The sequence below is a fragment of the Poeciliopsis prolifica genome, unplaced genomic scaffold, assembly GCF_027474105.1.
Source record: "Poeciliopsis prolifica strain line A6 unplaced genomic scaffold, Auburn_PproV2 SCAFFOLD006, whole genome shotgun sequence".
Classification (NCBI taxonomy): domain Eukaryota; kingdom Metazoa; phylum Chordata; class Actinopteri; order Cyprinodontiformes; family Poeciliidae; genus Poeciliopsis; species Poeciliopsis prolifica.
In genome coordinates, this window is record NW_026562381.1 from 116,924 (window position 1) to 143,994 (window position 27,071).

General features: G+C 35.4%; 1 protein-coding gene across 1 annotated transcript; it reads left to right on the top strand.

Moving 5' to 3' along the window:
• The first annotated feature begins 3,385 nt into the window (after positions 1 to 3,385).
• Positions 3,386 to 25,866, top strand: LOC129360820 (solute carrier family 4 member 11-like). Its single transcript, XM_055031256.1, has 20 exons — positions 3,386 to 3,516; positions 12,583 to 12,633; positions 13,434 to 13,529; positions 13,709 to 13,752; positions 14,443 to 14,662; positions 14,752 to 14,833; positions 14,965 to 15,088; positions 16,129 to 16,338; positions 17,813 to 17,897; positions 17,977 to 18,102; positions 18,189 to 18,302; positions 18,567 to 18,699; positions 18,975 to 19,048; positions 19,310 to 19,592; positions 21,711 to 21,817; positions 22,058 to 22,223; positions 22,395 to 22,568; positions 23,056 to 23,248; positions 24,224 to 24,393; positions 24,719 to 25,866. The coding sequence occupies exons 1-20, from the start codon at positions 3,456 to 3,458 to the stop codon at positions 24,783 to 24,785; spliced, it is 2,580 nt and encodes an 859-aa protein (XP_054887231.1). The 5' UTR covers positions 3,386 to 3,455; the 3' UTR covers positions 24,786 to 25,866.
• The last annotated feature ends 1,205 nt before the right edge of the window (positions 25,867 to 27,071 follow it).

Below are 27,071 nucleotides of genomic sequence, written 5' to 3' on the forward strand. Positions count from 1 at the left end.
TCTCAAGTACAATCAGTGGAAACAGCTTAATTTTGAGTTATGTTGGCAAAAGCAGGGAAATTTTTATGTAAATGTTATTTCTTGGAAGATTCTTTAGTTAAACTAAAAAAAACAGCTTGTTAGTTTAGGAATGTGAAAAGAGTTATTACTTAAGAATACACAGTCCCTGCCAATAAGCAATGTTCCCGAATAACCACATTTCATTTTCATCACATTCATGTTAAGGGATTCCGTCCAAAAAATATTACATTTTGCTGATTGCAACAACATGCTTACAGGCTTATATAAGTTTTCATTTATTATTCATTTAAAATCCAACAATGACAAATATAAAGAACGAGAGGAAGTAAAGCGTGGCTGTTGCAGGAAATTGATCCAGTGTTATACTGCCCCCTAATGTTGATGGTGAGCTGTAAAAATGTCTTTAAAACACATTCATCACACTTAGTTTCTCAGAACATCCACCTCAGTGTCACTGAACTGACTGTTGTAAGTGCACTAAGGGTGATTCATTGTCTTCTCCGATTGTTCTGATGCTTCTCTCTGTAAAGGAGCTCAGTCATTCAGTTTTCTTTTGTTGTTTTGTCACAAAGACAACTTGCAGAACTTGTCTCTTTCTGCTGTCAAGGCAGAATGGAAGGCCAAAACATATATGTGACAATTAATATGCATTGATTCATTAATCTCAGACATTTGAAATATAAAAACTAAAGAATATGGCATGGAGCATATGTTGAACATTTTTTCATTCTATTGTCAAACAGAAAATTATATGACATATGCTTCTTTCTCCTATTTTTTTTATGATCAGAGATTTTTACTAACTGAAATTATCTCCTCAGTAAAGCTAATCAAATGTTTTGCTTTAGAGATGAAAGATTGGTCCCAGGACTGCGTCTGAAAGAGCTGCAGTGAAAGAAGTTGATGTTTTATAAATATCATCCTAAAACTGGCAGGATTTCATATGCCCCCTGTGCAGCATAACAGTACATTGCAGCATTAAGCTACCTTGATCCAAGTCCTCCCTCACCCCTTATTAGTGCTGCCTGAGTGCCTCGGGTCTACTCAAGCAGAAAATAAGCCCCCCATCTGAGTTATTATCCCTGTTTTTGAAGCTTCTAGTTCATCTCTCAGGTTCACTGTGGTTTATTATCTTGTTCAGACTTTACTGCTAGACACAGAGAAGTAGCATCTCCACTAGGATCAGCAAAACAAAGAGTCACTTGTTACCTTATTTTTGCTTCATTAACCCAAAGCACCTGCATGAAGCCTTTGCAGCAGTTTACCTCATTGAAAAGGAATCTTCATCCTGTTGAAACCAGCCACATTAAAAAGACATTTAGTGTGTGTACTACTTCAAACGATGCACTTTGTTAACCATTGCTGATTGCTAGTTAATAGCTATTCACTAACAAAATATTGACAAAGTGAATAATTAGAGCTTAGTAAATATAATAAAAGGCCTTATGCAGCATTTTTTAAATACCCTTCACCGACATGTCTGACAGAAAAAAGAGCCCAACACTGAGTAAAACGTAAGGGAGGCCCCAGAAAGGTAAACTAAAACAAAGCCATGTAGTAGAAAGGACAGCTTGTGGAGATGCATTCCTTGACTACATCACATATGGATTCTAATTTTCTTCAAATATGATTAAACGATTAACCTGAGTAAATACCAAAACCCTCTTTTAAGAGGAAAAAGCTATCCACATCAACCTTCATTTTTAGAAGTGTTTAACAGATTGCATTGTTATTTTCATGTTTTCGTGATGTAACAGGTTGCTCTGTGAGTCTCAAAAGAGACTCATTGTCTCAAGAGATTTTTCCTGTATAAATAAAGGATTCCATATCCTAAAAAGTAATCCTCCTTGTTAATTTTTAATTGACAATGGGTTAACCATGCTCTCTGCAAAGCTCAGGTCAAAGAGGTGCTATTGCTAGACCTGTAGAAAGAGGAAATCATTCAAACCAGTTTAAACATAATGTAGATGAAAAGTTTTCAGAAGTGCATGCACAATTTTCTTATCTACAGACATTCAAGAAGAGAGGGCACATCTACTCAAAGTCATTGTTCAGTGTTCATGTATGAACAATAAGAGACTGAAGATATGTCATCCATAAAAAAGTTAAAAAGCCAAAAATTCCTGCTGGCCAAGGAAGACTCAGAGGCACAGCTCACATTTGCCAAAAATAACATCTTAACACCCGAGACTTTTGCATAAACATTCCGCAAAATGATGAGAGAAAAGGGGAGTTTTAACAATTATGGTTTTTGTATTTACTCAAGTTTTTCTTGATATTAAATTAAGTAAATAATCAAAAGTATTTAGGCGCTACAAAAACATAAAAACAGAAGATATCTGTTAGTGGGTAATTCTTTCTGAGAGCAGTGCCCAAATAGCAAATATTTGTTTGGCTCATCTAAGAATATTTAAAAAGTGACTAAGATAGAGTTTGAAAAAAAAAAAAATTGGTCATCAGTGAGATAAAGTTTCTATAAACTACATCTCTACACAAACCTTTACAGGAAATCGGCAGTGGAAAGGGAAACGTGTCGCATGTGCATTGAACATGTGGTGTTTGTCTTTGAAAGCTGACATAATCAGTGACAGATTACACAAAGAGGTAGGTGATTGCTCTAAATTTAGATTTCATTGTTTTTGGGTGTGGTTCATACCAGGAGTGAAAAAGCATTGATTTTCAGAAACCATTTGCTTTTACGTAGGTAAAAATCCAAAATCCTTTACAAAAATAAATCATGCAAATAAAATTCTAATTAAATACAAAAATGAAATGAATTATACAGACAATTTTAAAGAATACATGTTTAAAAGATCTTAAGGAAGACCTTGTTTGAGAAACAATATCTTTAGATGCTTTTTTTAACAAGTCAAAACTCTCATGGCAATATAATACAGAGGTAAAAATAAACAAATGAAAAAATGTACAACAATGTTGCAACAGTGTTCTGCATTTAACTCAGAATATTGAAAGTACTCTAAATTGTTTGCGTTGCTATAATTGTTAACGTGACTAATATCATTAAAAACAGCAGCTCTCTAGGAACGATATGTAAAAAGAGAGGTGGAATTCATAATTAAACGTAGGAAGGATTCATTCATGTCAACAAATCACAAAACAGTAAAATCAAACATCAAAGATGGCCAGCATGTGCTAAAAATAGTTTATTCACCCTCATCTCTATCGTTCTACTTTGCCCAAAGCCCACCTCAAACCTCTTTATTACTTTAATCTGTGCAAGTCAGATCGTCTGTGATCGGCAGGAAAGACATTAAGATGTTACTCATTTGCAGTGACCCGGTTCCCATTTACTGTGATGTCTGTCTGGGAGTCCACTCACGCTGCAGTTCTTGCAAGAGAAGAATTTTGAATTTTCATCTCCTTCTTAACTAACCTCTCTCACTTCTTGCTTAAACTCAAAATAAAAAGGCCTGATGAAGAGCAAAAAGGAAATAGAGGAGATGCCAGGAGTCACAGTGAATCGCTATGCCGAAGGTAAGGGCTATGCAATGATGTTAAATGCAAAATATTTGCTTTTTTATATAAAAAGCCTGACATGGTGACCATTCTACAGTATTTCTGAACTCATTCTCAGTTACACAATTAAGTATTGTCTCTCCAACTAATATTTTCATGTGTAGAAATAGATTAGTTAATGGTTGTGAATGTAGCAGCGAGAGCTGAGAGAGGAAAGTGTGTTAATGATAAGTATAAGTCCCACAAATATACTTGGAGGTTCTTTAAACAGTTTGACCCAGTATTCCAATGATGCATTAATTTGAATCTTTAAGACTTAAAGTTACAGAACCGTGGAATATCAGATAGGTTAAGCGTGATGTTTATTGATCCATAGCACAGCTTTAAAATCTCAGTTCATGATGTACATGAGCTGCAGTGTGAGGACAGAATCAACAGAGGGTTGATTCTGTCCTCTCATCTGGAAAGTCAGCAAGCACAGTTTGTCCACACGTGTGTTCACATTTAATGTTTGACTGCAATAAGGATCACTGTAAGATCTGACATTCAATCGGTTAAACATTTATAGTTTTGTCAGAAATTACTTCAGTTGCTCTTATACGTCATTCACTGCTTAATTTCTGTCTGCTGTTACAGACTGTTTATAGATTTAACCTGAAATACGTAGGAAGTATTTTTATTCATTTTCCTTTGTATTTATTCTATTTTACACCTATAGCATTAGCCTTTCAGGGGTTTTGTAAGAGTGTTTGATCCAGTTTATGCCTTGAGGTTCTTGTGGAGTTTAACTTTATTAATGTTTCACAGAAACTGACTGACTTCATACAGTTCATATGAGCACACAGGTGAAAAACACACATACATAACCCACACATAATGACTAAACATTTCCTGTATCAGGTCAGACGGTATTACCAAGATGTTCTTCTTTATGTCTTAAAAATAAGAGTGATGTAATTCTTAATATTTTTTTCATTACTTTAATGAAATTCAGAAGAATAAACACACTGAACTTACATCACTGTACTATTATAAAAGTCCAGCCGTGGCTTTTTACATCTCTGATTAAGTCAAGTCATGTTTATATTTATAGAATATTTAAGCAACAAGGCAACTGGGCTCACAGTCAGTTGAGCCCAGGACTAAAAGGCCACTAAGTGATGAAGAAGCCATAAACATAACAGATTATGGTTTGCAAATGCACTCAGGGGCAAAGACCTTACATTTTAAAGATGTGTCCTGTGGACTGCTGAAAATTAAAATTATAACTAAAATTGTTTGGCCATTATTAGCATTGGTACAATTGAAGGGCGAAGGAAGGAGCCTGACAACAACTAACTGTGAAGTATGGTGGTGGCAGCATATTGCTGCAGGACAGTGTTTTACATAACATCAGATGAAAAGATTTTGGACAACACAAGTGTAAGATCTCAGTTAGGAATTTAAGTTTGGACTCAAATGGGTCTTCCAATTGGACAATGATCATAGTGTACTGCCAAATTGTTTACAAATTGGCTTTAGAACAACAAAGTACCATTATAAAGCCCTGATCTCAGTCCCATATATGTTCAAAGTTTTAAGTATGTGTTGTCAAATTGGCTACAAATTGGACTTACTGAATCCAGTTGTGGAGGAACAGATCAAAGTTCTAACAAATTGCTGCAAAAACCTTAAGATACTCACTCAATTTACCCCAATTACTGTATTTTCCGGACTATAAGTCGCACCGGAATATAAGTCGTACCAGCCATAAAATGCATAATAAAGAAGAAAAATACATATATAAGTTGCACTGGAGTATAAGACATTTTTGAGGGAAATAACAGGCTGAATAATTGTACGGTATGCTAATGTTACATGACAAACAACGACCTAAGAATGAGCCTGGTAAGTTAACATAACATATTAAGAGTTATTCAGATAACTATAGCATAAATAACATGCTAACAAGTTTACCAAACCAACCGTGTCACTCCAAATCACTAAGTCTTCATCTTCGTGTTGCTTTTAAAAAACTCTGATAACTCCGAAAATAGAATAACACAGGCCTAGAGCGCCCTCTTGTGGTTTAGTGTGAAAATAACACGTGATATGATATAACGATGTGTTAATTTCCACACATAAATCGCTCCGGAGCATAAGTCGCAGCCCCGGACAAACTATGAAAAAAACTGCGGCTTATAGTCCAGAAAACATGGTAATATGGCTTAAAGCATAATTGAATAGAAATGTAAATACTCATGTATGTAAAGTTGTTTATAAAAGAAACATTCAGTAATTGTTACTCTATAAGCATGTTGTTTCTATGGATTGAAATAAACATTTTTGCTCTCTTCAAAGATTTCCATATGGATTAGTTTATAATTAATCTCTCTCAAGACCATAATCAAGGTCACCCAAAACTGAAAGTTTGCACAATAAAAGGTTTAGGGATTAAAAATGAGATAACATGTTTTCTACAGACATTGCTGTTTGCATGACATGATAGGAAGATGATTCTTTGCTACTTCAGAAGAGACTCTGCTGCCATCTTGTGGCATAAAGATGACAGCAGGCTCACGTCCACTTTTATTTATTAAATTGTTAAGTTTGTTTGTTTAGTCATGAATCTGACAAGAACATTGTTTAGTTCATCGTTCTGATCTCCTGCACCTGCCACCACCATGTGATAAACTAAGCAGGATTCTTTGGATTTGTTTGCATCCACCACCACAATAAATCTCAAGCTCCCCTGCATGAAATAAAAACTTTTCTGATTGCATAAGGTATTTTCCACAACGACCTTTGGTGCTATTTACAATCAACCTGTAAAGTTTTTATAAGGATCGTAATTTGTAGCGCAGCAATGGCAGTGAGATCAAGTTTGTCTGGTGATCAAGAATGTTAGGGTTGGTTTTGTATTCTTGTTTAATGTGATTTTTTTTTCAGCTGAAAAAACTATCAATTTGTGCAAGGCTGACAGCTATTATATGTTTATAAGATAATTAGACTTTGCCAAAACAACACTGAGCTCAGTTTTCTTTTTACACCTCGTTATTCCCTCAGATTAATCTGAAAATTTACTTAAATCAATACTTTTTATGAAATTCTTTGAGTTAGTTTCATTGATTAAGTAATATTGCTTTTCCTTTTCAATTTTACATTTCTTTCACAGTTTTTGTGTTTTTTTAGATCTCATTTTTATTTAATTTATTCATTTTATCAAGAGTGTTTTCAGAGAATATATATGCATACTTATTTAATGCATCCTTTTTAAACCACAATGGCACTATATTGAATGCCCAACTTAGATTGCATCGTATTTCCAACTTTATAATGCTGTAGCAGTTGTTATCAGCTGATGGCGCTAGTGTACGGACTGCAGCATGGAGCCAACACCGAAATCAGAATAAATAACATTTGTCATCATTAGAATCTCATATATTGATATTCATTTAATAAAGGCCTTCAGAGAACAACTGCGTTTGCACTGACTACACAAATGGACTCGGGGTTATCTCTGCATTTCAGGATATCAGAAAGAAAAGGAATTCATGAGAATGCATTTCCCACTTTTCCTGTTTTATTAAAAAAAAAAAACATAAAAAAAAACATGCATAGTTTTCATTTTCAAAATTCTACATTTTGTCACATTCCATCCTCAAGAAATGCACTGCAATTTCTGGTTGCAATCTAACAAAACGTGAGTTCAAGGGCGTACTAGGCAGTGTACGACGAAGATAAGGCTATGGTTTCATATTATTAGTTAGTTTGAGATCAGAACATTTATGAGAAACAATTTCCACAGTTTTCAGAGTTGACAAACTAGTAATATTTACTGCTTTTAATAAGCCAGTGTGTCAAAAGGCTTGAGTGAGAAACTTTTTGCTTTTTAGTAACATTTTTCTGCAGCAACCCCTGAACCCCTTTTTTGAACACATACCCAAACAAGAGATAAGTCTGATCTGCTGATCTCATGTTAACAGAAAATCTCAGAGTTATGGAGTTATATAGTCTGTTAAACACTTATTTGTGTATTTCCATAAGCTTGAAAGTCCTTTTTGCTATTATGGACAATGTTTATTTGATGTAGCTTTTTGTGTCTTTGCACACTGCTATCAGAAAACTGTGATTGACCAAATTAAGTTGGGGTGTTGCTGTTGTTGCTCTTGACTGTTTTAGTTAAAGAAACTGTCCTTCTAAGCATAATATTAGCAGATTAATTATGTGTTTATAGAGAAAATGTATTTTTTAAACTGATTAATGCCACTGCTGATTGTTCTTTATCTAAGGTTTGAACTGTTGTGGCGGTATGAGATGTTGCTACGAAAAAAAAAAGACGACATAATATAGATGCATACCAAGATTGATTTCCTTTTGAATCAAGCAAACATTGGTCAAACCATGCTTGATTACTTATCATTTTTCAGGCAACGCTTAACAGCTTGACGAACCTATTGATGTTTATTGAATTTACTGGCAGTTTTGAATGCGAGTTAAATGTTCAGGTACACGGACATTCTGTCAGCAGCAGCGAGCCATCCCTCCAAAAATGTGCTGATCATGCTGAGGAATACGTGAGGAATTTTTTGAGTCAGTAAAAACATTTTGCCACAAATATAGTAAATTATGATACTGGTGCACCACGGGACGAGCACTCATCTAATGTTATAAACCTCATTGTAAGGTCCTAAAAGGAGGCTCCTATTGTGGCATCTGAAACTTAAGTTAAATGTTACAGAAACAAGAAATAAAAGAAAATACCTGTCTGTCTTTAGAAATATGTTATTGAAATGCTCTAGTTCTTAAACTCAAGAGTATAAAACAGAGAGGAAAAAAAAAAAAATGTTTCACATTCTCAATCTTTTTTCTCTGCCCTCCCCTCCCATGCTCTCCTGGAGGAGGTGCAGGGAGGTGACTTCACCTCAGTGTCCAAACCCATGATGTGTGTGTGGGAAAAATATTAAGAAAGAAAAACTAGTGGATGAAGGGAAGAGGGATAATGGGTTGACTCATGGAAAGCATCTTTATTGAAAGCCTGAAGAACATGAATTCCAAAAAAGTCCTCCATTTTGTTCCGTCTGGTGAGTTCACAGGGGTTTTAACGGGGCGAGAAGATCTTTTCATAATGCAACTTGAGCCAGCAGTGTCAAGTGTATGAGAAAGCCTGTTTACAGAACCCAGCTTTTTGTCTGAGTGAGATGTTAGTGTTTATTAAACAAAACTTTATGCACGGTATAAATTGTGGAAGAAATTCTAATTATTTTTATTTACTGTTTTTTTTTTTTTTTTTTTTTGACTTGTTCAGTCCTTATTTAGAAACCCCTTTGTTACAGAGGACAAAAAATATGTCTCATTGCCAGGAGGACATATGAGTCAATATTTACATCATAGCAATAAATGACACTTTCATCAAGTGTTTTAAAAAAAACAGGCAGAACCTAAATTTTCTTCTGTACAAATGCACTATAACTACAGAACAACAGCAACTTTTAAATGCTTGATTATTATACTTTATATTCATTCTTAATAAAGCAGCACTTGAGCAAAATCTTTGTTCAGATTGTCTCACCTTTAAATGCCAGGCTGTAAATTCTTTTGTCTCTCAGCTGGAACAGGATGATACGTTTCTTTGTTGTTTGTCTCCAAGAACTCTTAGTTGGAATGTGTCTGTGTTAGTTTGACCAAAGTACAAAATAGTACAAAGTACAAAATATATGTGTCCATCTTTCTGCTCCTCCATTAAAAAGTTAAGGTAGTACCCTGCTTAGTTTTTTTTTTCACTGGTCAAGGATTATCAAGATTAACTGGCAGAAAATGTTCTAATCTAGTGAATTCCAACTCTCATTTAGACAATTTCAAGACTAACATTGATGTAGTATAATAGTTCAGCTTGGAAAAAAAAATAGATTATTTACATTAAGCCTTTATCAGTCCCTTGCTTTTTACTTGATTTTATGATCAGACATAAAGGCTATTTATAAGTCACCCCTGTAATTACTGAGAAATGGCTCCTTAAATCCCATCTGTTGTACAGGGATTAGTGCCACATGTCAAATTAACCCCTTTGATGTCTAGTTTGGGTGAAAAGGCATTCAGATATGCTCTCTAGCTGTTATACTGCATCTGATGTGTCACTGATTAAAGTTGGTCCAGCAGTCAATTTCATGGATTCAGATAAACACACATTAGTCTGTCCTTATCTGCATCCTCTGAGGTGTTTGAGTGGAATGAGCTGCAGTTCCTGCTTCCTGGTATTTGTTTTATAACAATAAAGCATGTGAATGTGTACATTGTGAAATTTTGAACATTTCATGGTACATTAGAGGAACCTGAAATTTGAGTCATGTCTTTAGTAAAGTAGTTATTTTTATGTTATGGTTGGTTTTAGTATATTTAGGTTAATTTTAAGTAGTAATTTTTATGGTTTGTTAAGTTAACCCAACAGTTCTTGATGTTGTATCTGTCTCTCTTTTTCCCAGAGAATGAACAAGCATTCTTTTCTTTGTTTTTGCTCAAGGACATTCACTTTGCAGCCTCAGATAACACAGAGTCTGTGAATAATAAAACAATCCTTATTAAGTTGGACTTTTTGTTGAAGAAAATACCCTCAATACAGACACCCAGTCATGTTCAATAGCTTAGCAGGGTTACAGAATCTCAGATTCGAAGTTCAACAAACAGAAATTAATAAAAGACTAGTGAATCCTTTTATTTTGGTTGTCTAGGTATGTGTTTAATATTTATTGAGTCTTCTGTTGCCCAAACTTCGTCTTTTATCAAGTCTGGTCAGGTATCCTAATTTTTATTCAATCTTGTTGATAAACAGACAACAGAAAAGCACAGAAAACGTGCCTCCATTTCCACACTTAACACGGTGCACAACATATATCAAGATTATGACCAAGTGGGAAAATTTTTTTTATTGTTAAGGGAATTATGAAGTTTCCATATTCTAACCAGAGGTGGTAATTATAGCTCAATACATACCCCAGTCTGTATTGAGTCAAAGTTCTGAAACAAGTAAAGGTATTTTTTATTTTTATTCAATAGAAAGCAAAACTATAAGACATTTCTGACAATATTTTTATTCAAGGACACTGTTTTAATAGTTCTCAAAAGTAGCCTTTACTGAATTGAGCAGTTTTTATAGTATATAGTATTATAAAACAAGAAAATCACTTGAAATTGATTGGTGCTGCTGGTTTGGAGCTTTTCAATAAAATTGTGCCAACATTTAGTAATTAAAAAATGCTCAAAATACTTTGGACTTGTTTTGATGTACAAACAATCCAGCTTATCAGTTGTAATCAAATGTACGAAAAAGCAATTAGTAAAAATACATTACTTTTTGATGAATACCTATACATAAATTTGACAGAAAGGTCATTAGATATAAAATCTAATAATAATAATAATAATAATAATAATAATAATAATAATAGTTATTATTAGCTATAAAAAGAGACTAGAATTATAAACAGGGAAATAAGAATTTAAACCTTCTGGTACCATGAGAGGAAAGTGCTGTGAAACCTTTAATAAACAAGGTCAAAGAAGCAGAGCAGACTGTTTTGGTTTCCTCTGTGGAAAAAGTCACAGCTTAGCCTCACTGTTCTGTCCCAAGACTGCACCATGTTTGAGGTAGTGGGCCAGGTTGCCAGCAGACTCACTGGTAGAAGCTGGCAGGACAGCAGGTAAACAAAAACAATCTAATTTTCTTCCTGCACTCTCTTCTGACCAAACAACAGCAGGTAGAGGAGATAAAACTGTCATTTCCTACTTCTAATTGTCCTGCATATTTTTTTAAAGCCTAAGTGACACTTTTGTTAGCACAACACTTTAAAAATCATTATATTTCAATACCAATCTCTGCTGCATCTATCGTTGAGAGTATTAACGTTAAAGCTGACCATAGACTTTTAAAAATCTTGAAAATCCTCTGCACAGCTAAGTTAGGATCAAACTGCTTGTTGCGAAAAGGCCGTGGGTCCCCTGTTGTCTCCAGACTCCTGTGATGTGGAGGAGGCATGGGAATGTGAGGTCTAATCAGTTTTGAGATATGGCCTTGCTCCAGAGCCCCTGCAGCCAAATTCTGCCAAAGGCAAAAAAATAAAGAAAAATAAAGTCCCTTCAGCACAGCTGCAGCAGCACCTTGAAGATACATGATCGCCTATACAAACACTGCACACAGCTGGCATCAGGTTTTTGTTCTAACCAAATGTGAAAGAATTTTGCTGTTTTCTTAGCCTCCCAAATATTTTTCTGACCCACAACCACCATTCGCTTTTTAAGAAAATTCAAAGGTCAAGTTGTCACAGTGGGATCTAAATTATTCAGGAAGCTCAAATGGTAATGGGTAATTAGTAAACCTATTAATGAGAATTTTTACTCATGTGTGCAAGTTAGAGAAGGGTTAATAATTTTCAGGGGTACATGAACATGTTAGTTTATCATTTTTAAGAGAGCACCCTTATTGTAGGTGTTGTTAGGATTTCAACAGAGAGAAGACCACCCACCCCTATTGCAATCAGATAAATTAAACAAACTTACTTGAAAATATTGTAATTACACTGTATTTATGTTGCATTTATTCACTGTTGATAACCAATCAAAATAACATAAGGAAGATAGAAAATGATGCCTGGAAGTCACTGGTCAGTTGCCAGCTTAAATCCCACTATGTTTTCATGCTTTGCATAATAAACCATGAAAATACAACTAACAGCTAAAAAACCTAAATACCTTTAAAGAAAAGTAGTGTTAACATGTATTGAAAAACTTTAGATTAACAACAACTTTATCTGCTGGCAGAAATGTTTCCAGTTGTAGCACATAAAGATGGGAAAAAATAAAGTTTCTCTGAAAAAGCACTCCTACATTTTGAGACAGGTCCTCATACTGCTCAAAGTTTTGGATGATTAACTTTTTTCATCATTCTCCTCTGCGTAGAGTTCATATGATTCTAACCTTTCCATATTTGAAGTGAGGGATGGTGACTTTCCAGACAATACAAACAACAATAAAAATCTTTAATAAAAGAGACTGCCAGCTTGAAACTGAGCCTGAAGCTTCGTAAACATGTTTATTTTGTCACTTCCGCAGAGGCTCCATCCACTGGGAGGTCTAAGAATGGATATGTTTTCCAGGAGATGGGTATGTAGCTGCATCCACACATAATGTTTACTGATACTGCTTTTCTCATCCTGGTTCTCACCTCTTATGAACTTTATGTGCTCTACATTTCATCAAATATTATTTAAGGTATTTTCCTGTGGGATGATACATGCATCAATGTATTTAATTGGTTCTTTATGCTAATATCAAAGTTTCTCTTTGCTCACTGATTTCACATCCTGCTGTGAACAGCCGGTCCATTGTCTGTGTGGTGGAAGGTTAATTAATAGGTGAAAAACGAGGCAGGTGATCTCTGAGTTAATGATGAGTTGAAGGAATAATCATTACACAAAGCCGTGCTTGTGAAGGGTTAATTTTCTAATTCTGAGGCAGTTTCTCTTCCTCCCATAAAACTCGCAATCAAAAACCCATATTTATCTTCTATACATAAAGGAATTTACGAGAGGCTGCTGTTGTTATATTGCAGCATGTCTGGTTTGAGGGGGATTTTTTTATTGGGTCTCTCGCTCTCTCTCCCTCTTGCTGTTTTCTTGTCAACAGATGGCAAAGTGGAGGAAGGGCAGAATAAATTGTCCCTTACTGGAGATGCTGCTAATGTGGTTAGCATCCCATTGATTCAAAAAGCAGTTTTATCTCAGTGTGATCATAACGCAGCAGCTTCGGAGGCTCTCTAATGACATTTGCGGCTACTTTTATGCAATTATGTCCGTTGTAAAACAAATTATTTGTGCCAAAGCTGAAACTACAGAGTGAGATGTGTTTCAAAGACTGAGACTTGTTTGTTTTTTGTGTTTGCCCTTTAATGTTTTAATCCACAGAGCTGAAGGATGGAGAGAAGGAAGTTTCAGATCAGGACTCACCTACCATCAGTACAGACAACATTTATGAAAATGACATCCACCTCAGTGTTTCAGGTTTGTAAATGGGAGTTTCTTCTGGAAAGTGAACACTTGTGGATTTAGCAACTCAGGTCAACTAAGAAACAACAGAGAAATATTGCTTTAAATGAGGCATTAAAATAAACTGGAAATTTTAGAAAAAGTTTGGATATGATGACAAAATCTAAGCATTTTATTTGCTTCTCTTTATACAGATTCTGAAGGTCCGGGATATGGACTTTTAAACACAACAAGAAAAGTAAGATTTTATTTCTCAGTTTTTTTTTTTTTTTGAAAAAAACAAAAAAACTGCAAAACATTAAATGTTTTAAATCTAACTTCAAGATTCAAAAAACACAGCAAATTGCCTCTCATGTACAACATTGACTCAATGTAAACAGTTTCTGAACTGATACATGAATAAGGAATCTGGAATTTAAAGAAGGGCATAGTTTATTTTTATTACTCAGAACAAGCTGGAAAGACCAAGATCTCATTTTTTTTAAAGTTGTGTAAGATAAACAATGACAATAAAGAGCCATTGACATAATACTTTTGTTGTCTCAGAATGATAATCAAAAAGGGCCAAATGATCAAAAGTACTAAAATAGAGTCCAAAAAATATATCAGCATTCAGCAGCATAAATGGGTGACTGTGTAAAACCCAGGTGGAAAATAAATTGGGGTTTCTGAGAGAGGTAGCTGTAGTAACTGCCTGAAAAAAATCAGTTATTTTAACAAAGTCAGAGTGAAGTAAAGTGATTAGCAAAACTAGTTTTCAGCTTTCAATATTTCTGTGACATTTCTTGGAAGTACTGTAAATTATATCTCTTCAAGCACTCAGTTAAATTGAAATGTCTTGAGATCCGTTTCTCGTATAAGGCCCATAAGATGACCAATTTCCTTTTGCAGTTCTTAATCACATATATTCTGTTCTCCTTCCTATCAGTATGTAAAACCCATGAACTTCCAAGAGGAAGTGCGTGCCCACAGAGATCTGGACAGCTTTCTTTCTCAGGCAAGCATCCTTCTGGATGAAAAAGCTGCCACTCTGGATGAGGTTCTGAGACGAATGATTGCTCACATGGTGGAAGACGGCCAGGGCAACTGTGACGTAGAAGAGGTGATGAACTCGCTGTTCACAGATGCAGGAGGCAGAGATATTAATGGTGAGTGAAGAAAGGAAGTTTTCACAATTACTTTCTTGCAAAATAAAGATTAAAACCGTCTCATCTTTTCATTTGCTCTGCTTCTCCAGTTCACCTTCTGTTAGAGACTATTCAGGGTGTGACTGCTACTTCAACCGGTATTCATTATCAGCAGTCTTGGCTTTGTATTCTGTGAGTTTAGCTGTGACAATTATCCTTTCTTACCATGTTTGTGATCACAGAATATTTACATTCTACCATGGTGATGTCAGATCATTCAAAGTTTTAAATGCTACAGCATTCCTTTTTTTTTTTTTGTAAAGCTCCAATGTGAGAAACCTACAGAGGCGCCATGTTTGTATTACCCGACTGGAGAGGCCACAAAATTGGGGAGTCAACTGCTGCGAGGCCCGTTATGTTATCCTGATCCTCGCACCACTAAGAACGGTAAAGCAAAAACTGTAAACCAAATACTTTGAGCATCCTTGGGAACTTTGTATGAACAAACCTGAGCAAAAACATTTGAATAATTCCATTATTTTAATGATGAATTTGAATAGTTCTTTTATCAAATGATTATTTGAGTAGATTTTATCCCACAAGTCTTTGGTTAGTTTTATATTTATCAAAGATTCCACCTTCTGGGATATTATGATGTTGCTTGTGATTTTGAGAAGGCTACTGTAAACCTTATTTTTTTCACTGATCGAGAAATAAAGTCCTGTTTTCTAATCAATACATTGATCCAAATGTCTGCTTGGTCCAAAAGACCAATTGTCTTTTGGAGAAAAGTTTTATGGTCAAATGAGTAAAAGCTGGAGCAGCTGTCAGTCTATTAACTTGACTTACATACATTGTAAGTTGTACAAAATGACAACAAATGTTACCTGTCAAGCATGGTGGTGGTAGCAGCATGTTGTGACTAGAGGTACTCATAAATTGAACACAGTGGATAAAATAATGAAGAAGCAGGTCTGTGTCCAAATTAAAGGTAGATGGTGATCACTTGGACATAGTTGAATGTTCCAACAAATTCCAGTAATGATGTAATACAAACATAAGAATTGGTTTTAAGTAATGAAGCAGGTTAACTTTGGGGTTTTAGAGTGGCTCTGACCTCAACCCTATCAAAAATTGTTTCAATGAACAATTCTGCTGAGAATCATACTCAAACAGCAACCCAGAAAACTCCCCAGAAATGTGTTTATGACTACAAAAAGTTTTCTGTTAACATGGACGTTGCTCGGGGAAGCTGTATATCAGTGGAACTGTATGTTTTTTTTGGAGTTGGTATGTATAATTTTGACCATGTGTGGATTAGAGAAAGACAACAAACTCAGATTTGAGCAGCCATTTTTTTTGGTTTTTGAAAAATCATTGCGCTTAAGGATGATGTCTAGCAAAAAATGTGAGATTGAAAAAGTCCTATTATGTAAATAGGACACTTTCCGTCTGTTAAATTCCTTTTTATGAACAATGTTTTGCAGAAAAGCACCAAGACAGCTGTTGAACTGGGTAGGACATTTGCCACGATGTTCTCTGACATTGACTTCAGGCAAAGGCTTCTGGAGACCAAAACTCAGGAGGAGTTCAAACAGGAGCTGGTCTCCCAGCGACACCAGCTCTCTGTCGCCAGTGAGAAGAAAGTCGTAGAGGAAGTGGAGGACTCAGACCCACGAAGAGGAAAAGCACTCCAGGTGTGTAATAAAAGTGTAGACTCATAATACAGGCAGTTCTGTGTGTAATCAGTCTAGAATTTATTGCTATAAGAGACCATATATAGCTACAAAAGGGTGATAAATGAATGCCAAAACGCATTAACCAAAGGAACAAGAAGATGTCTGCTGGAACATCCTTATCCTTATACTACACTCTGTACTGACTTCTCAAACTCTCCAGATGTGGAGACCACCCTTGTGTTTTCTGGCTCTATCCAGGCATATAAAGATGTGGTGAAGTAAACTAGATGAGCCAAATTATCTGAGTATCCTGTTTGTACACTCTATTAGCTAGACTGGTAGAATGAGAAGCAGCTGGGCAACAGTACAAAAAAAAAAAAAAAGAAAAAACTGGCAACTCCTTCACTATGCTGAAGGCAAAATGTCTGCAGCTCAGTGCAACGATAAACTACTTCATTATATGGAGTTTTCAAATTTGGAGGAAATGTTTGTGTTAAGCAGGGGAAGAAGAAGGAACACCCAAAGGCTGAAAGGAGAGAACATACTGGTCTGGGTTGTAAAAAGGCTGCAGCTCCCAACAGGTTGTTGATCTGACTGGGCTGAAAACAACACTTTGCATTGTAGCTGTCAGGCTGCCTCTTACACTGTGATTTAATTCCAGGATTGTAAACTACAAACCAAACAAAATAATCTGGTACATTTGTTTTTATGCTCATTTTATACTTGCACATCATTTAAACACCTTATTTAGCATGCATATAGAAAAATTGTATTTCCAAATATGAAGCATACACTCAAATTGTCATCACTCTTGGTGATTAACCAGGACATTTCCCAATCTAATGTCTACATTTCATTATAGGTATTTTAAAAATTACCCACATTTTGATTGATTTAGCATTCTTTTTCAAAAAAATTGTAGATTCACAATATGTTTTCTTGATAATTGAATCGTAAACTCGCTCAACGTTTTTTTAAAAATAAAGTTGCAAACATCCTTCAAAGTCTTGGTCACACAAGAAATGATTTGCTTGATTAGGAATACTCTGAAGTCAGTATTAAAAAAAAGGTCTTAGATAGATGTGGAAATTTTCAGTCAAAAGCATTTGTAAAACACTGAAAAGAAAAAACTGTATTTGATTACAATCGTAACCATACCAGAAACTTTGTAGAAACAAGCATATATCTGACCTGTTACAAAAGGTCTTCAATCTGTTTCAAGATCTCACTGTTAAAGTTTAGCTGAACAAATCATGGAAAGTCTCCAGGAAAGAGAAATAGCTAAACAGAGAGGCTCTGGGCCAGTTATGCTTTCCATGGGAAAGAAATGTGAAAAGTAGACAAAGATAATGGCAGCAATAGATCTCTCTTTAGCTTAACTGCAGGAAAGAAACATAGCTACACACAGAAACACTGGGCCAGAGGTACTTTGTATAGTACAGACAAACAAAAGCCTTTAAATTGCTGTTATATTCTGCTTTGTGTCTCACAGTGCAGAGATTTCTTCAGAGCCGGTCGAGGTGTTTATGATGACCTTCGTCGGCGACTGCCTCTTTATCCTTCAGACTTCACAGACGGTGTGACAATATTGTAAATTTCTTTTTTTTGATAAGTTTCTGTTTGAGGTTTTTACATCTTTGTTTGACCAATTAACAGGGATGACAGGGAAGGATCGCTGTTTACTGAAATATACCACCACAGCTATCTTCCTCTACATTGCCATTCTCCTGCCTGCAATTGCTTTTGGTTCTCTGAATGATGAAAGCACAAGAGGGGAAATAGGTATTGACATTATCTTTATTATTATCTGATACATCACTATTTTTATGTATCACATGCAAAATTATGGTTGTTTTTTGCATGGACAGATGTTCAGAAGACCATTGTTGGCCAAAGCATTGGAGGAGTGATCTACTCTCTGTTTGCTGGTTCCCCTCTGGTCATTCCTCTGACCACTGCCCCACTGGCCATTTTCATCAGTGGTGTGTGTTGTTCTGTAATTCTTTTTAAAAAAGAAAATAAAAACAGAAGTGGACTTCATTTTACCAGATAATTTTTTGATTAAATCAACAGAAAAACAAAACATTTTACAGTTTACACACAAAGATTCATAGAAAGGCTGAAAAACTGCTATGATATTAAGACAGATAATTACACATTTTTCCAAGTAGTTTTACAGGAAAAACTTTTCTGATTTTGAAAAAAAAACATATTTACGAGTTCTGTCTTGTATACATAATTCATAGTTATCAGGGGTATCTGTGATGACTACGGCCTGGACTTTGATGCTTTCTATGCCTGCATCGGTTTATGGAACAGCTTCTTCCTTATCCTCGGGGGCTTATTCAATGTCAGCTTGATGATGAAACTCTTCAAACGGTGAATACACAACATGACTCCTTTTCTCCTTACAGACTTTGATTTGTAACACATTAAAAGAACCATTGACCCCTGGGGCCACTTACTGAAGTGAAATCAATAATAAGAAAAAGTTTTGTTTGTTATAATGTTCTGGCTTCGCCATCATTAATCAGTGTTTTTTGTTGGTATACCTTCTGTTTAGGTTGCCTTGAATAGGTTGTTATGTCTGTGTTTTTGAAAATAAAAACATAAAACATGACTTGTTATTCTTTTTTCTTGTCTTTATCTCATAGCTCAACAGAAGAGGTCATTGCATTGTTCATCTCCATAGCTTTTGTTGGAGATGCAGTGAAAGGCACCGTCAAAAGTAAGTCTAGAAAAGCTCTGGATACATTGGCCATTTTGTGAATCTGTCCTTTATAGATAATGTTGACTAGAAAACATGGTTAATCACATATCTTCTCAGGTATTGAAAAATACTGATTACTCAAATTACTCAAATAAAATGTAAAAATATTGTCAAGTTACAAGAAACGCTCCTTAAGACAAAAATTTCCAACAATAATAAGCAAATTTGTATGTCAGTTTCCCAAATATTCTTACTAACCTCTCACATCCTTTTCCACAGTTTTTGAACACTTTTATTATGGGCCAACATTGGCAACCACAAACAAAACGGTGGTGCTTCAGCAGATAAATGAGATTCTGGATGGGTTTGAGAACCGAACATCCACCAAGCTGGAGCATAAAATTGGGACCAACATGTCACTGTTTGAACATTCAGAAGAGAAAATATTAGTCTTCCTGCCAGAGACGCTGGTGGAATGCACAAGAGAAAGGCCCATTCTCTGTCTGCTGCTCATGTTGGGGACTTTGTGGCTGGGTTACGCACTCTACCTCATCAAGAGGAGGTATGGTTCCATTTCTCAATTTGAAGGCTTGTTCCTCCACCTGGTTTATACTTTGCTTGAAACAAACTTAATTTGAATAAAGTTTTAAGTATTGTATTTCACTATTGACACTAGCATAATAGAATTTGAATACTAAGTAAGCCAGGTTTACATTGATTCTTTGAACATACCAATAATTTCTAGATTGCAACACCTTATACAACTTAGACAAGTTATTTTGATACATTATTTTAAAAAGACAAAATCTTCCTTCTATTCTATTTTAACTTCTATGTTAGGCCAGTTAGGATTAACTTTTTCTTTTTTTAAATATTTAATAAGTGTTAGAATGGGGGGAAGTATTTTTTAAGCACTTTCTTTAAATTCAAAAGTTTACACACAATTTCTTAGTATTTGTTCAGATTGGATTTTGAACTAAATTTTCTGGGTATCCTTTCACAAACATCTCCCAAAATGGATGTTTTGCTCAGAACTGGTATAACTGAGTCAGGTTTGTTGGTTACTTTCATCTTTCTGCCTCTCCCCTGAAAATTTGTGATTTTGGAGCTTTGTTACTAAAATATTGACTTTGGAGTCTTTAAACCTCAGAAATGATTTAGTGGAACGCTTAGGATCCCTGTCCATCTTAAACACCATTTTTTTGGCCTTTTGGCTAAGATGATGCATCAACATTGGTACATAATGTTTCATCTTAATGCTGTATATTGTAATGTGCTTCCTGCTGCTTAACACCCACACGTCACATTGCTACCTCCATAAATGCTATATTTGGATTGTTCTTCCAAATTTGAACATTTTCAGCATGGTCAGCCAATTCAGTTTTAGTTTCATCAGATGTCTCCAAAATTAAGGTTTTGATTTTGGAGTTATGTGTTCTTCCTTTGATGAATGGCATTTCAGCTCATATCAGCGTATTAGTGGATAAAAACACTCTCTCACCAGGTTCGGCCAGCATTTTGAAAAGTTTTTTTGCTTTACCTGTCTCCTCCCTGAGTGGTATTTTTTCTGAACATCAGAATTGTAAATTAAATCATAAAAGACTCCAGGGTGAACCTCTACAACCGGCTGTGAAAGGCATTTTAAACAATGGCTGCAAGACCAAACTGCATTCTCTAGAGCAGTGTTTCTCTGCTATCCTTTATCTTTCGTATGCAACTCTTCTCCAGTATGCCTAATTCAAAAACCATTTCCTGCTGCATGCCATCAAGTGCTGAAGAAACCTGCTAATCGTACTTATTTCAGTAATGTGAATATGAAAAAACCCTAAAACATGCAGGATAGTGGGCCCTGAAGTAACTGGTTTGAGAAATAGTGCTCTAGATTTATTGCTCTTGAATAAATATTAACGAGAGAAGGTATAAATGTTAAAAAAAGGTGCACCGCCCTTTAAATGCCTTCTAAGTAAAGGCAATGTTTCCTTCGTATTGCATCAGTTTAGGCTGGCATGAGAAAAGGAGGGGGCATTACATCAGCTCTCGCTTTCAGTTCAAAGTATCTCAGCAATCTTTTTGCTCACATCAGATTGGTAAATAGACTTTTTAAAAATAATTTTAGCTTCCTTTTAAATAACGATCTAAAGCAACTTGAAGAATCATTATAGAGATAAATAAATTCAGCATTCACTAAAACATTAGGGCTGCACGTTTCCATGGGGAGTTTGAAGAGCATCTGTTTATGCTCTTACTCTGGCACCATTAAGTTATTAAACACATTTACACATTTGTTCTGTCAGCAGGAAGTCTTAGTGACAAATTACTTTGCAGTTTTACTAAAATTGACTTTTGTAACAAACATGATACTAGAGGCAGCAAAAGAATCTCATTTTACTAAAAGAAAAAACAAAAAGTCACTTTCCATACCGCAGGCAGGAAGCAACAAGCTATTTATGGATTTTAAATGATTTTCTGTAAAATAAAACTTGAAAAAGATTCACATTACAAACAGACATGTAATGTTCATAACTTTTTGTGCCAGCCTGACTTGACTTGTTTTGTTATTGTTTTCATCTTAAAAGAGTGAGCACAGCAGCAACCAGTGTGAATACCATCCAGTCTTGTATAACACACTGCATAAAAGTTATAGAAAGTTGCACTATGTGATGCTTTATTCCCCATGCAGCCCGTACCTGAACGGTAAAATCAGAGACGTGGTGTCTGACTGTGCCTTGCCAATCTCTGTGGTGATATTCTCCTTCATTGGCTCCTATCTTTTCATTGACATACAGCGTGAGTACAGAGCCGTCGAATCAAAGCATTGATAGAAGATTACCCTTGAGGTTTATACACACAACCTTGGCACATAACACCTTTTGTGATTCAACGCTTCTGTGGCTTTTGATGTATTCAAAAGACAAGAATATTAATGTTCCCTAAACAACACCTGCATGCAGGAAAGGATCCTGATTTTAATTTCACTTTTTTGTTTGTGCTGTGCATGTGTTTATAATATATTTTCTCTCTTATAAGTTCCTGTATTCAGTGTCCATGATGGTCCAATCTTCAAGTACCCAGCATTTGAAAACCTGTCAGGTCTGACTTCACTTGCCGCGATCGGACTTGGTTTCCTGCTTGCACTGCTTATCTTTATCGACCAGAACATCGTCATCTCACTTACACATGTACCAGAACACAAGTAAGGCTCCAGTTTGATGTTTGAATACAGCAGCAAGACAAGAAAGTATGACAGCAATTATGTCCTATCCTTTTTCTCTGTAATAGCTTCTGAATTAGAACAGATGCACTCCTCCTTCTACACTTACAAACAAGTTGGAGCGTTATGTGTGTGTATGCACATTTTCACCAGGTTGTTAAAAGGCACAGCATTCCACTGGGACTTAATGCTGACTGGCTTCATCAACATCCTCATGTCTTGTCTGGGGTTGCCATGGATGCACGCTGCCTTTCCTCATTCCTCCCTACACGCCCGTCAGCTTGCCAAAGTAGAACAGCACGTAGAGAACGGACATGTCTACACAACGTGAGTAAAGTTAAAACAGGGCCCCCCGAAAAATCTAAATGGTACTAATGTTTTTCTCACTATCCAAGGAAGACAGAAGACAATTTCTGCATGTTACTGAAACAGAAATTAGAAGTATTTGCAATTTTATAAAAAAATGAAGCAAAGTTTGGTCATAAGTGGTTTAAGGTTTTGCTCTTGGAGAAAGCTGAAGCTCTATCTCAGTCTTATGTTTTTGTGGGGTCCAGCCCTCGAGGATTGTAGTTGCCAAACTGCTGCCAAACAATACAGCAGCATACCAACCTAACCTATATTACTGCAAATGAAGTTAAGCAATACAAAATCCTTTCAACCCTGAAAGTTAAAATTTTCTACTATGTAGGACACGTCAGCCAACCAATATAGTTCACTTAATTTCTTCACTGCTAAAAATAAACCACATTCTTATCAAGGTGAGCATCAGTACTTTGATAAAGCTGGTTCTTTTAGCTTTGTTCTGTCCTTTTAGGATCGTTGTCAAGGAGACGCGTCTAACCTCACTAGTAGCGAACATCCTGATCGGCCTGTCTGCATTCATGCTCCCTATTCCTCTTCAGTGGATCCCCAAACCCGTCCTCTACGGCCTCTTCCTTTACATTGCAGCCACCTCACTCGATGGAAATCAGATGGTAGATCGCATGACCTTGTTGCTGAAGGAGCAGGTGAGCAGAAAGACCACGAAATGTTTGGTTCACCCATCTAGTGATAACTAACTAAGATACATCTTTCTACAACTTAGTTATTGATTGCTGTGTGCTCAATTACAATAATGACAAATACTGGGATTCAAAAATAGTGCATACAAAAGAAATGACAAAACAAAAACATGTCGATTTAGATTTTTAAGTATCAAAGACCTTAGACAAAAATGGAGGACTATATTTTCTGGCTATAATAACAACAATAATGTCTGAAATAGAGGAAACATTGCCGTAATACAACGGTGCTGTGTGTGCTAGATTATCTTGCTACAACAAAGACTTGTCTCTTTCTCTATCCATTTCGAATTTGTGAAATAACAAATATTATAAGATGGGGTCAGCAGCAGTTTTCATATGGTTGAATGTGGCTCATTGTCCAGGCCAGCACAACCTTGATGAGGATTTTATTTTATTTTTTTAACAAATCAGCCATTTGTGCTCCAAAGTTATTGTACCCATCTTATTTGCATGTATCCAGTGCTCTGCATAGCATAGTCATTGTAATAAAAGTTAATTAAACTGCAAATGGCTGAAGTTGGTATGCGGTTTACACTTCTGGATCAGGCACAGAAGAAAAGAGCTACTAAAGTCTTATTTCTGATACAGAACCGTCATGTTACTAAATTCACAAAACAATGCCTTTGCTTTCAAAGATGACAACATTTGTAATCTTTTACAGATGACATTCAGAAAAGCTCCTAACTACACAACATTTACACAACACCCAACTAGCCTACTATGCTACGCAGCTGCACATGAAATTATTCATTACAAAACTTTGGGTACAAATGAGAGAAAAAAATATATTTTTCAAAACTTCATCTGATTGCCAGTGTGCATCATTTGTAATTCCACCCTGGGCTATTGCTATTACATTGAACTCAATCTAATTTAATACAGAATATTAACTGTATGATCCACTTCCCATCTGTCTAGACATCTTACCCTCCGACCCACTACATACGCCGTGTACCTCAGAGAAAAGTGCACTACTTCACAGCAGTGCAGATGATCCAGCTGATCATCTTGTGTGCATTTGGGATGTATCCTCTGCCCTACATGAAGATGGTGTTTCCTCTGCTGATGATCCTCCTGGTCCCTATTAGGTGAGACATTCACAGCCAGCAGGGGGCAGAATGGCTTCAAAAAGCCTTTGACCAATTTTACTCAGAATTATTTTGACTGTGGAGTAAGTTTATATAATATAACATTACTAAATATATAGTATATATAATAATTTTATGTACACACACAAGTTTATATACTTTATTTTTTTACCTCAGACCTAATCTCTACACCTCCCAACTTATAAAAGAAATGACTCAGAAAAATAAAATGTGACATTTTTGTGGTTTCAACAAGTTGCCTTCATGATCACTTGTTTCAAATAAGAAAATAATCACTTTAATGTGTTGTGTTTTTTGATCTCAGGATCAGCTTGCTTCCTCGAATGATTGAAGCCAAGTATCTGGACATCATGGATTCCCAGTACATTTAGGCCAGCTGGTCAAACTTGTGAAAAGATGGAAGACAGATGGGAACAGACTGACAAGTTAATTAAGGTTTTAGTCACCAACGTACCTACAAGATTTTGCCTAAAGTACGTACTAGTGACAAACTTCTTTTCCATAAACTTCACTGCAACTATAACTGGCTTCAATCTGAAGCATTTCTGCAGTTCATTGGCACTCTCATAGGTAGAAAAAACACACATATACACACAGATAAACATAGGTGTTTATCACTTTTTAAATGAATAAAAGTCTTAATTGTTTTATTCAGATATTATATTTTTAAATGAGGGTTGCTTCTGTTTTAATTCACATGCTGATGAGGTGACTTCACTACAAGCAATTTGACATAAAACATCTTAACACTTAAAAATGATCACCTCTTGTAAGCAGATGTTCATTTAGTTATGAAGCTTTTATTCTGATGAGTCACATAATGTACTATATGCTGTGACAAATTGTTTTTTATTTAAATTTTGTAGGGTTGAATGAAAAGGCTGTGAACCAAACTGGTTTAACACACTTTACCACAATACATTTATATTTTTCAAAGAGAAATATGCAGAGACTATTTTTTGCAATTCAAGTCTGAAAATACAAAATCATCCCACTGCAGGACTCTTGTAGTTTGGTGGAGGACTGCTGTGAGTATTTTGATTTAAAAAGGACACCGATAGATGGCAGTGGAGGATCACGCTTCATATATTAAAATTCCACCTTGTGTAGGGGTGTTTGCGTGCGTGTGTGTGTATTATTCATTGTGATACAGAGACAAGGATATATTCATGGCAGCCTTCATCTTGTAAAAGAAACGGTGATAATGAAGTTATGACCACCCAGTTATTAAGTATGAGTGGTTTCCAAATGTCACCAGGCTTATATGATCAGACATCTAATTTGTTTCATGTGTTTGTTTTTCTGCACAGCCACTTTTCTAATCCAACACCTGCATTATTTGTCTGTTTTCATCAAAACCTTCATTAATACTTCAACGTTGTCAAAGCAGCTGCTGTTTTCTATTTTAACTGTCTGTACTCAGTGAGTTCCATATATATATATATATATATATATATATATATATATATATATATATATATATATATATATATATATATATATATATGTAGAAATGTGTGTTTGATGTGAACTTCAATAAAATTCAAAGCATTCACATTCACAAGCTGTCCACCGTAAACGCCATGAGACAATAAGTGGCTTTTAAAACAATCAGAGAGAGCAGAAAGTGAGTGTTTTCTTTCAGAAGATTTATTTGCTTAAAGAAAAATACCCGGTGTTGCACAAATTTTATGTATCTATAAAATTCTAACATTCAAAGACTCAAGAAAATATTACTGTTTGAAAATGAATTAGTTGCTCATCTGAAAAACTGAATTAAAAAATTGAGAAAGGAGATCCACTATATCAAAACACAACATGTTTCAAGAAGCTGGAATGTTGTATTGAAGTAAAAAATACATTCCATGCAACTATTTGGTTTATTCTCATCAGGGAAGCAAGTCAGAGTGTAAACAGGTTAGTTTTGTACACACAAAGTCAAAGTCACATAATGATACTTTTTTTTTTAAATCATACACGCCTTTGGGAGAATCAGACTTTGCTTCCGATGGGCAATGAGAAAGCAATTATTTAATGCTACAAAAACACAAAAGGACTTAATCAGTTTTTTTATGCATTTTATTTTACTTTGAAAAATTTCATGTAATTTTCTCTGAATGTTTTGACAGATATCTACATGGTAGACTAGGGTTGGACGGCCTCCTTGTTGTCCCTGTTAGCTTTAAAAGGTGTTTCTGCATAGAGTTTGAACATTCTCTCTGGATTTTCTCCAAATACTCTAACTTCATCTTCCAGAACAACAAGCTTGTTTAGTTAATTGGCTTTGCTAGATTGCCCTTTGGTGTGAATTAAGGAATGTGCACATGTCTGTTTTGTTGTGTTGTCTATCTCATTGCTGGCTTGTAATGGACCAATTTCCAATAGGGAACAATGCAGGTTGGCAATCCTGATAAGAAATAAGCTGGTATGGAAAGTGGGTGAATTTTCCTGCTGTACTGCTAAAATAAACATTTTATGTAAAAAATAATAATAATTGAAGTTCTTGAAGCTTACAAAACGCATGAATGTGAATATGTTGAATCCATATATTTCTCTGCAATTTTTAGTAGCATTTTTTATTAAACATTTTTTAATAGTTAATATATTTGATGCATTTAAATCCTCAGCGTACTTTGCCCTTGAACCATGTCCACATA

Bases quoted from the DNA above. Each gene is read 5' to 3' on its own strand.
- LOC129360820 (XM_055031256.1), top strand. From the start codon at position 3,456: ATGAAGAGCAAAAAGGAAATAGAGGAGATGCCAGGAGTCACAGTGAAT. The intron at 13,753-14,442 runs GTAAGATTTTAT...CCTTCCTATCAG, and splicing joins TTTTAAACACAACAAGAAAA to TATGTAAAACCCATGAACTT. The intron at 16,339-17,812 runs GTGTGTAATAAA...TGTGTCTCACAG, and splicing joins GAAGAGGAAAAGCACTCCAG to TGCAGAGATTTCTTCAGAGC.